Source organism: Euprymna scolopes, chromosome 2 (genome assembly GCF_053919585.1).
Source record: "Euprymna scolopes isolate OS-2025 chromosome 2, ASM5391958v1, whole genome shotgun sequence".
Taxonomy (NCBI): Eukaryota; Metazoa; Mollusca; class Cephalopoda; order Sepiida; family Sepiolidae; genus Euprymna; species Euprymna scolopes.
This window is the reverse complement of record NC_136483.1, coordinates 21912099-21924119: the sequence shown is the minus strand read 5'-3', so window position 1 is coordinate 21924119 and position 12021 is coordinate 21912099. Positions and strand designations below refer to the sequence as shown.

At 36.4% G+C, this 12021-nt stretch overlaps 1 protein-coding gene across 2 annotated transcripts in view; it reads right to left on the bottom strand.

The window, feature by feature from the left end:
• LOC145289698 (uncharacterized) overlaps positions 1-12021 on the bottom strand; it is a 470760-nt gene that overhangs the window by 73322 nt on the left and 385417 nt on the right. Inside the window, exon 2 of one of the 2 annotated variants that reach the window (XM_080136431.1) lies at positions 9681-9805. The exons of the other annotated variant lie outside the window; for it this stretch is intronic. Coding sequence (XP_079992557.1) covers positions 9725-9805 — 81 coding nt within the window. The 3' untranslated portion in view covers positions 9681-9724. Of the gene's footprint in view, positions 1-9680; positions 9806-12021 lie in introns of those variants that run through there. 2 annotated transcript variants of the gene reach the window in all.

The window sequence follows — 12021 nt, the reverse complement described above, 5'->3', positions numbered from 1 at the left end:
TTGACTTGCAATGGAAAGACTGGGCTGAACATAAGTTTTCTCTTGCTCAAAAATATGACATCATCATATCGCTCGTCTATGTTTTGTCTAGGGAGCTTGAGCTGTTACCTCATCTCACCCTCTTTAGTACAGTTCTGTTTGCAGCTAGGTTATCCCGACATGCAATAAAGGTGACCATGATCAAAATTCACACTAGCTAATTTAATCGCTGATTACTGGCGTAGGGGTCCTACTATCAAACAGTTTTGGCTTACACTATAGATTGATTAGGATTGAACAACGACGATTTCAAATTTCAGTTCAATTAGCCTTGTTAGTCTCTTTCTCTTCTTTCTGAAATAAATGCTCAAAGCCATCAATTCAATTTATCTAAATTCCAAGGTTTGTTGCTTCCATTATTGAAATGCAATTTTTGGAATGTCTAGTTTTATTTTTTGTAAAATAATTTCCTTTTTAGTTTACACATTTTCGTTGTGCAAGTTTTGGTTGAGCTTGGTTTATATATGTGTAATTGGACTTTGAAAAAAATCAGTTATTGTTTGTATATACAAATAATGTCGATTATCTTTAAAAATCTTACACAGTGATGCGAGTGTCGAATCAACTGGGATGATCATGCAGTATTGACTTTTTGCCGATTGGAATATCAGAAAGAAACCCAAGAGCAGACAATGCACTCCAACTGCAAATACATCGACATAGCCTGTTTCTAAGTAGTTAGATTCCTGATGCTATGCACTTCAAACTTTTGCCTTATTAATGACTACTTTTATAAACCCACTAGCAGGCCGCCCGTCATTGCCCGGTCATAAAATACGCATACATATATTTTAATTAATGCAAAATTCTCATTTATTATAAACAGAAATACTGTATGTATTAAACGTAACGTTAAATTCCTTAAAAAAATTGAAGCCAAAAAATGGAAAGAAACTGAGACATGTGCATGCGAGTATTATGTTTTTTCTAAACAGTTCACTTCTTGTAAGTAAAATAAAAAAAATACTCGAGCTGAGATTAAACCCAAAACCTAAAGACAGTGAGTCAAGTACGATAACCTTTAGACCAGCTTGCAACCATCTTTAAAAAAATATTTTCAAACCTACTTATTCTTAACATAAGGAAGCTGTCGTATTTCACAACCGCGCATGCACAGTCGTGAAACAGTTGACAAATAGATATAAATCCTATGATCCCCAAGTATCAATTTTTCACTTTTGACCCCTTAGCAACCCTTTTTTCTGGACGAAAACCGATTAAAAGTTTTCCATATATTTAAATATTCTATATATAAAGTTTCAAGTCTGTAGATTGAAATAATCTGAAATGTCTTTTCAATCATCAAATTATATATATATATATATATATATATATATATATATATATATATGTGTGTGTGTGTTAGGTCAAGGAAAAGAATTTGATGATTGAAATGACATTTCAGATTATTTCATCGTTAACTAGCTTGTAAAGCAAACCTCATCAAAGGCCTTTGCCATGTCAAGAGCTATTGCTCTAGAGATGAAGCACCTGTCAATAGATTTAATGACCCTGTGTTATATTAGTCGACATATCAGCAGTTGATCGAGCAGGATGCAATTCATATTGTTTGTCATTAAGCATATTACTTTTGCTGAGGTGGTTTTTGACTTTTGGATTTATCACAGATTCAAACTACTTACTCAAGGCACACAGGAGACTGATTTCCAGTATTTTTGAAGTTTTCAAAAGTGATTTGAAGTACTTCTCATTTAAGTAACAATTGAACAGCTTTGAACCTAGTTGTAGTTTCAACTTGTTAGGAGTTGAAACTTATCAAAAATATTGATGCCAGCAAGGTAAGGCAATTGGTTCTCAAGTCTGAGAAATATATGGATGTTGCCGAGTTCTTACCATCCCATGAGGAAATTCAGGTGATATGTGGTCCTGGTCACAAAGAGTGGAATTTGATGCAAAGATTTTTGCAATTGTTTTGCTTTACCAGATGCTGAAACAATCGCCTCTGGTTCTTGATGATGGTAGGGATAGAGGACACATCTGTTCAGAACTTTGTTTGTAATTCATTCAAAATTCTTGAAACCAAAGCCTTTGCTCAGCTACTCTAGATTTAATAAGTTGGTCATAGGAGGCTTTTGCACCATTTATAGTCCTTTTTCAGTGGTTGCAAGCAGTGCTAAAGGCAGCTTTGGTTTAAGAAGGTCTATTGATTTTAATGCAATTGAAATAGTGAACAATAGGTAACAGCACATTCAAAGGAAGTACCCGTCGGGTTGTCTGTTTAGTTTCTGTTAGAATTTCTTGGGAGTAAGCAGTTATCAATGTCAACAATAACCAATCAGTTATACTAGATGCATTCATTTTAAAAATTAGGCATGTAGGAATTTCTGGTATGAAAGATCTTGGACTGTCCTAGTAAGCCATCGAGTATCGATACATGCAATAGAAAGGGGATATCAGTAGTTATATTACATTGTTTTGACCCTAATTGAGACAACTGAGTTATCAGAAAAAAACTAAAAGACTAAAGTGGATGAACAATGCTCACAAGTTTTCTAGAAAGATCAAGACTAGCATAATCTCCTTCAACATCAAATATGTGAGCAGAATCCTAAACAAGAGAGAAATCATGGCAAAAGAATAAAACTGAGCGACAACATCGTTAACTTTAAAGACATGAATGCTGCCTCAGACGATTAGCAATTAACTAGCCGCTTTTCAAAAAGATGGTAAAACCTTGCAGGGCAAACCTTTTAGAATTTAGCAGTACCATATCTCAGTGCAATAACAACACCACTGTCAGACTTATTAAGAACGTGTCTCCAACAGGTACAAACAATAATTACTTTCATGAAAAGATGTGACACAGGGTAGGGTGGTGGGGACGGAAAAACAAAGTGTACGCATTCTGGCTGTAAAAACATGGCTGAGCAGTAGGAACGCCTTACACGATTAACAATAAACTTCTCAAAAAGATAAATAAAACATGGGAAGGTGGAATGCACAGACGCAAGGTCATCATCTAGTCAAAAATGATCCAGACTGTAGGACTGATTGTCAAGGACGTATTCTCAACTTGGTATGAGCAAAACCTACTCCAGCTGTGCCAGATAATGAAGTAGAGCTTAGGTCACATAAGGAAAAATGTAGGAAAGAGTGTAAGAAGTCTAAATCTTGATTTGGACGATTAGCTTTATGAGCTCTCAATTGCTTGTTTACTTTAAATGGGGGTCACGGGCCCCAAATTGAGTATCACTGTTTTGTACTGAAACATCATATTTAGCGCAACGTCTTGATAACAAATTTTTTCCAGTTTTGGGCGAGTTTTTCCACGTTAAGGAGTGGCATACCAATCTCAACCCTTATCTGGTAGTCGTTCCTTAATCTTTCTTGAATGAAATATTTTTGCTGTCTTTAAAGAGCTGAAGTTTAATGGCCCAGAAACGTGTTCAAATTATATTAATTACATTTTTGGAATAACTTTGTTGACATATTTTATTTTATTTTTATATATTTTTATCTTTTGAGATGAGGCTTCATAATTTGTGTTCATTTTTTTTTTCAGACTTATCTTGTAACTTTATCCCCAGTAATTACTGCCTTCCATAATTGTTGTCTTACCACGTTTTAGCCAACTAATCCTCTGGTCTATTTTGGGTAGGATTAAAACCGCTATCTTCAGACAATGCTCACCTGGAACTGTAGAGACTCAACGCCTCTATCCATTACGCCACGGGTCTCAATACAGTTACAAGACTCAGCATTCTTATCCCGTTGTGGTTAACCATCTGAAGAAGGCCAGAGGATAAGTTGACTAAAACGTGGTGTAACAATAACTATGGAGATTAGGATAACAGTTTACGAAAAATGGTTGCACTAATTTGTTGTCATATGTCTGCCTATTTTTTTATTTATTCTAAATGCCTGATTAATTTTCAAGTTTCAAGTTGAAACTGGCAGATGAATTTTTCAAACTCGTTTTGCACTTTGTACTTTCGATCTTTTCCAGAGCCATCTTCAAGAACAGATTTTTGTTTATGTTCAGTGATCGTTTTGTAGGACTAGTGCAATTGGTTGTAGTATGAATAGATTTTTAGTATTAAAAACATTTTATGATGTTTTCACGGTTATCAAATTTAATTTCATTAATAGCTGGCTTTTAGTTTTGTGAAGATCTTGTAATACCTCTAATTGTAGTTTGTTATTTTTGCATTCTAATATACGGAAACTTCATCTACCAGTTTTAGTCTGACATTTAAAAATTAATGAGGCATTTAGAAACGATCAAGAAAAAATATGTAAACATAATATCCTTATGAAAAGTTCAAATATTAATAAACGGCCGCTAACAGACCCGAAAAAATTTTAATTACTAACCAATATTATACGTCACCAGGTCCGCATACTAACACAAATTAACCATAATGTAAGATTTAGTAGAATGTTATGTAACTATGGACACGAGTTTTAGAAATAATAAAATTAATTCTACAGGGTGGAGCGATATAAGTGTCGCTATAGAAAAGACAACATGGTTCCTTTTGATGAAAACTCTTAGTTGGCCAGTTGTGTACAAATCCCATGGGTGATAGATGTCTTCTATCCTGTCTGTAAATGACACAATGTTCAACGAGTGAGATCGGAGATGCATCACTGTACAACTCATGATGTCTACCGATCCAAGTTACGACAACTAGACCATTGCCAGCACTCTCAAAATGTAAATCCTGATGGTTCAATGAGTGGGAGTACAGCTCAACGCATCGAACAACAATTTGGAGGTGGTGGAGCAGATGCCCAAGGCTGAGCACACCACCAGGAAGATTCGGACCAAAGAGTTCATCGAATAGGTCCAAGCAATCATTGATTCTCCTCCAGAAACTCCTCCAGCGGCCTATTCGGCAGAGATTTAGGTGTCTCACACACAACTGTGAATGCATGTGTTAAGAAGGATTTGAAGTGTAGGTCATACAGGAACCAGATAAGTCAGATCTTGACAGAGAAGACAAAGAATCTCAGGCTAATCAAGTTTGTTAGGTTGTTCAACAAACTGAAGCATCCTAAGAAGCCAAACATGTTCTGATTCTTTTCAAATACAAAGAACTTCTGCCAGGACCAGGTGCACGAAAGCCAGAACCATCGCTGGATTGCAATGAATAACAGGGGCGTGCCCAGTATGATGAAACAAAGTTTCCAGCCATGGTTATGGTCTTTGGTGTGGTTTCAAGTGAGGGCCACATCATATCTTTGAAGTCAGCTTGAAAGTCAACACCAAAGTTTACCTGGATGTGCTGAAGACTGTGGTGATCCCCTGGTGCAATCAGATGGCCGCTGGCAGACCCTAGGTGCTGAAACAGGACTCGACGTCAGCCCATATGTCCAAAAAGACCCAGGCTTGGATTCAAAAGGAGTGCTACCATTTTGTATCCTTCTCTCACTTCCCCCTCCTCCCCGACCTGAACCCGAACCTGCTGGACTATATTGTTTGGTCATATGTCGAGAATATCCGCAACATGACCTCCCACAACTCTAAAGTCAGCCTGATCGCTGTCATCCACCAAGTATTCACTGAGCTCCCGCTGGTGCTTGTGGAAAAGGCATGCTCCCATTTCCTGACCTGCATCAAGGCAGTGATTGAGGCTGAAGGCGGCTACATTGAATCGATGTCAGCTTCACTACATAATCAAGTTACCTAAATTGATTTTTTCAATAAAAGTTTTAAAATAAAGAAAATCGATAATCAAAAGATCTGATTAAAGAAGGAAAAGTCCAATTTTGACTAAAGTTAACACTTTTATATAACCTAACATCGCAAGTTTTATCACCGCAAAAGCAAAAAGAGCCGACGTATGAAATCAACAGTGGGCTCTTTGATATGACAGGGGCGCATTCAAAATGAAATATATTAATTAAAATACAGAATTATTTAACTTTTTTTTAAATACAGAATTATTTAACTTTTTTTTAAAAAGGAAGTGTCCTCTATAGTATCAGATCTGACCGAATGGTTAATTGTAGGCATAGACCAATTCATACCATCTACAAAATTTCAACAAGAACCTAACAGCCAGCCATGGTTCTCCCCGGAATGTGCTGCTGCTATCGCACACAGAAATCACTTTTTCCATAGCTACCAACGTAATAGATGCACTAAAGCTGCTTTCAGGACTGCCAGCAACCACTGTAAAAGAGTAATAAAAAATGCTAGAGAGCTATATGCCCAGTCTGTTAAATCCAAGGTAGCTGATCAGCGGCTTGGTTCCCACCAGTTTTGGCAAATAACAAATAGGATCCTGAACAGAAGTGTGCGTTCTATCCCAACCATTATCAATGGACCACAGGTCATCTCGTCAGCGTCAGACAAGGCCAAACTATTTGCAAAGAACTTTGCAGCTAATTCTACCCTATGCGATGAAGGCCATCAACTCCCCATATTTCCTCCTATAACACAGAACAAGATAGGCAACATACAAATATCCGTGCATGAGGTCGCCAAGCTAATCAAGAACCTAGATTCCAGTAAAGCAACTGGCCCTGATGGCATCCCAATTATAGTGTTAAAAAAGCTTCAACCAGAACTTGCTCCCATACTTATGAAACTAATTAAGCACTGCCTTAAGGACAAGTGCTTTCCGACTCCCTGGAAGACCTCATCAGTTTGCCCTGTATTTAAGAATTCAGGTGATAAGTCATCTCCCTCTCAGTACAGGCCAATAAGTCTCCTGTGTGTTATGAGTAAGTTGCTGGAATCCATATTAAATAGAGAAATAGTCAACCACCTCAGCAGGAACAACCTTCTTAGTGACACACAATATGGTTTCCGTTCTGCAAGATCTACTGCAGATGTGCTGACGGTTATATCCCACAGGATTAGTGAATCTCTTGACAAAGGCTTCCTTTCTAGGGCAATTGCTCTTGACATATCAAAGGCCTTCGACAAGGTATGGCATAAGGGTCTACTTCACAAGATTTCCAGCTACGGTATAACTGGAAATGTTTTCTCACTCATTAAATCATTTCTCTCCAATAGGCTCATAAGAGTAGTGGTAGATGGACAAAAATCGGAGGCCTGCAATATAAATGCTGGAGTCCCTCAGGGGTCAATCCTGGGCCCAACTCTCTTCCTGATCTATCTACATCAATGACCTCCCTAAAAACATACTTAAATCATTCGTTGACATCTTTGCTGATGACACGACCATCTACGGCAACACATCAAAGGCTGTAAATGACAAAGTTCTCTCTGATTCTCTCTCCTCTGATCTTGAGCGCGTGGTTCAGTGGGGGAAGACGTGGCTGGTTACCTTTAATGCATCCAAAACCAAACTCCTATCTTTACATCATCAACGCTCTGATCCCCATCTGGCATCAATTGTGATGGATGGCTCTCGTCTGGGTGAGGTCCTGTGTTTTGACAAGCTTCTGGGTTTGAACTTTACTCCTAATCTGAAATGGAACACGTACATCAAATCTGTTGCCAAGGTCACTGGAAAGATGGTGGGATCCTTCTACTGCCCCAGAAGATATCTCACTACGGATGCAATTCTCTATCTATATAAAAGCCAAGTACATCCAAGGATGGAATACTGTTGCCATATCTGGGCAGGAGCTGCTAAAAACAGCCTATCCTGCCTTGACAGAGTACAAAATAGACTTTGTGGCTTAGTGGGGGATGCCCTTTTCTCTACCCTGCAACCCCTCTCCCACAGAAGAGACGATACGAGCCTATCCTTGTTTTATCGTTATTTCCATGGCAGGTGCTCGTCTGAACTCAAATCTCTGGTCCCCCCTCGCCAATCTTTCACGAAAAACACCCGTCTAACTGAATCCACTGTGAAAAATTTCCCCCACTCTATATCTGTGCCTAAATCAAAACGTGGATTCCATGAACAAAGCTTCTTTCTTAGAAGTGCACGCCTGTGGAACTCTGTTCCGTCTGCCTGCTTCCCACCTGACTACAACTTGGATGTCTTCAAGTCCAACGTTAACAAATTCCTAATGAACCGCCCCCTTAAGTAAACACTTCATCAAATCTCCACACTAACGTAATGTACTTGCAATAACCCTTATCCCTGAGTGGCTTCCGGGCCTTGATAAGTGGTGATCACTGCGTAAAAAAAAAAAAAAAACTTAACAAAACACAGGGTTCCAAATACTAAATAACACGCCATAGCTTTTATTTATAAAACTTAAATACGATACTCATAACCTCAATAGAAGGGATGGCTATATTCCCACACAAAACTTGCCCAATAATTATACTTAAATAACCACAAAGGTTCTATTTAAAAAAATAAGGTTTTAAACATGTTAAAACATCACTTAGCCAACTCCACCCCCTCACAACTTAAAAAAAAGCAAAAAAATAAAAATAAACATTACTGTCCAACTGCTAGCACATTAATATCCCGCACACAGGAAACCTCATTTCCGTTTTTATGTTATTTTCGCTGATATAGATAACGCAGGACGTTTGAAATATTGAATTAAAATAAGAAAAACATTATATATAAAAAAAAACATGGTTTCGTGTTTAAACCACCACCATCATTGAAACCAAACCGAAGTGGTACCCACCTTAGGCGGATTGAACTGGCTTCCTCCAAAGGACGAAATTTCTAAAGAATATAAAATTCACAAGCGGTCCCCAGTCACTTGTTTATGCTGTTCAGGGGACTTCTTGCAGGGAAGTGTCGACGTCCTTCTACATACAATAACTTGTATTCTGAAATGGTCACCTATCTGATACTGACCGGGCTCAACGTTGCTTAATTTTGGTGAACTAATAAGAACGGCTTTCAACGTAATTATGCTGTATTAAGATGCATCAGACTCTGATGCAAGTAGAGACCCTTTTTCACAGAAAAGATATTTACCAGTCTCCCTCCACCCCATCGTCCTATATAATTGTTAAAACTGCAGAAGTATTTATCAAAGCTAGCACAAATCTCCGGCAAAGCCCGGTTGTAAAGTACGCTAAATATGATATTTTAATTCTTGCAGATTTTGTACATATTATATAGTTAATAGAGTTAATGTTTTATCGAATTTTATATATTATAAAGTTGCGATTTAAAAATTATATATATATATATATATATATATATATATATATATGACTTGGGTGCATTAGCTTGAATCGAAACCGAAACCGAAATAAAAACTTATGAAATATATATATAACTCGAGTTCCTTCAGCCATAATCGAAACAAAAACTTATGAAGAATTCTTGGTAAAATTATTTATTACAAGAAATGGAAGTACAATACAATTAAACGTCCCGGATGTAAGCGTGACATAGAAAATAACACACGCTATCGTATTAATCTATAGATAATTTGACTTTGTTTAATTCTTCTTTTTCTTACGAAAGTTGTTTTAAAAGTAAGTGCTAGGTTAAATATTATTAGAAAATTTAAGTTGGAATTAATTGCTACCACAATGGAAAAAAAACCCTTTCCTTTCTTCTTTCATATACCTAGCACCAGAGAGAATGGCCCTTGTCCAGAACACCTCATTAAAAAACAAAAACGCAAAAAGGAAATCCGTATGCTGCACATATTCATGGCCGAACGATTTTTCATCCTTCATTATCCAAATACGTCTCTAGAAGCATACGTGGAATATCAAACTTATTTAACAATATATATATATCATAGGTACATACACTAGTGCATATGTGCATGTTTTTATTCTTCATGCGAGTCAACATTGAAGCAAAAATCCTCACCTTTGTTTATAATGCATCTTCGGTAATAAATTCCCTTTTGTGGTTTGCAATAAAAGAGCAGAAGAAGAGCGACTTACCTGAAATTAAACAGAAAAAAAAAATGAAGATCAGTAAAAATATAAACATGCCAATAAAATTACATATATCAATATATTCGTAGTGTTTAATTTTTTCTGCTGAACTAGGAAATCTTTCTCTCAAACTCTGGAATCTGAACCTTCAACCTTCAAGAGAGTGTTACTTTTATAACTGGATTTTTTACCAAGTGCTTTATCCATTGTGCTACGGGTCCTTCCTGAGGTTGAAGGTTAAATCCTCAGTGTGGATAACACGCAAAATACAATTGAAAATTATGTAGAAATTCTAGCCCATTATGGCTGGGAGAACACGGTCATGCTATCCATTGCTGATTGAGTAAAGCGTTCCGTTCGGCATTCCGTGCAGATTCCCGAATCTGACAGAAATATAGTCGAGTTCGATAGAAAGATTCTCAAAATCGGCAAGATACACGTTAATGTTGCAGGTTACACCGACCAAAATGTTATGAAAATAATACTCAATATGAAAACAGTAGTTCGAATAATCAATCCTCATCTCAAAAATTCAGAATTGATATATTGAGGTAACATGAAATATAAAACGAATAAGCTTATATTTACAGTAAAGCAAGACTTTCCCCCCTGTGTTATTGACCAGAATAGCTTAATAAACAAAAGCGACTTAAAAACAAATGTTTCGTCATTTGAGTAATAAAAAAAATGCAAAAATAAAAAAAAATAAATAACATGACGTCAGAATTTGAAGAATTGACATTACCTTTAAACTAAAAGTTTATTAAAGGCTTCCTTTTTAGTTGTTTTGTTTTACGGTATACCAACCCTTTTCGAGTTATTTAATGCTGAATTACGTAATTTTGGAAATAGTTTTTGATGCTTCAAATTTTTTATATCTGCAAATATTTATTCATTAAGTTTGGTTTAATTTGGTTGTTTTGTTTTGCGATATAGAAACTCCTTTCAGGTACAATAATTTTGGTGAAAGATTTTATGCTTCAAGTTTATTTTATTGTCAAATATTTAGTCATAGAGTTTAGTTTGGTTGTTTTGAGCTTGGGTTTTGCAGCATATGATTAAGTTTTGCAATGGGAAAGAATAAAAAGCAATAATATCAATGTTTGATGTATTTTAGGTCAGGAAACTGATATCTTCAGATCGTCTGATCTGGTAGTACAAGTTTTTCCTTTTTCTATAGTGTCACCGACATTTCTTCGTTGGCGTTAAATGAATAACGATGAAGCTAAAAATTTAAAAGCCGTTTTTAGTTTCACCGTCAATAGTTGAAAAAACTAAAAACAAAAGGCACACCAATCTGCTTCTGAGTTGGAATTTTACGTTTATTTACATTTATTTTATTTGAAGAAAATCGCAAACTAACATCACAGATAATTCCTACTATTTGATTCTTCATACTATTGTTATCATTTTAAGTGTGATCTTCACAACGTTTCGGTCGATGTAACCTCATACCTTCTTGAAGTGTATCTTATTAAAGTTGGAAATGTTTCTGTCGAACTCGGGAATTTGGACGAAATTTCGAATGGAATCTTTTTACTTCACTGAGGTAACACGTTCTTGTTGTCAGCCATGACCAGATAGAGGTCGTAAATAATTCGGAATTGTATTTTTCGGTCACCCACACTGAGAATTGAACCTTCAAGAAAATATCACTTTTATAACTGTTTTTTTCCAAGTACTTTTACCACCGCGTCATGGGTCTTTACAGACAGTTCTAGTTCGAAATTTGGGAGCTTTAAACCCATTTTATTTCTAGTTACAAACATCACTATATGCATATATTACTGTATATATAAAATTCTTACCAGAATTGTCTGCAAGGACCCGTGGCACACACACACACATATATGGAAAGGAGACGTAAGTGTGTAAGTAACTTCAGATATATTTCCATAAACGTGACACAATGCACCAAACGGTGTTATTTGCAAGATTTGATAAATCTACTAACCCAGTTATAGACATTAAACCCCGCCTCATCCTGCTTTTCCAAAACAACAAATTCGAATTACTGTAGACTGGGGGAAAAAGTAAAGAAAAAATAAAAAGGAAAATAAAAGGCAACCGACAAGCAAAACCAGCTATTGGTTTCGTCATATCCTGACACGTACAAGTAGGTGACACATTCTTGGAGATATCAATCATTGGCACTGATATGATTACCAAAGTCTCCGTAGACTCACTCACTTAGCGTTGGTCACTAATAAGTATCTTCAAAT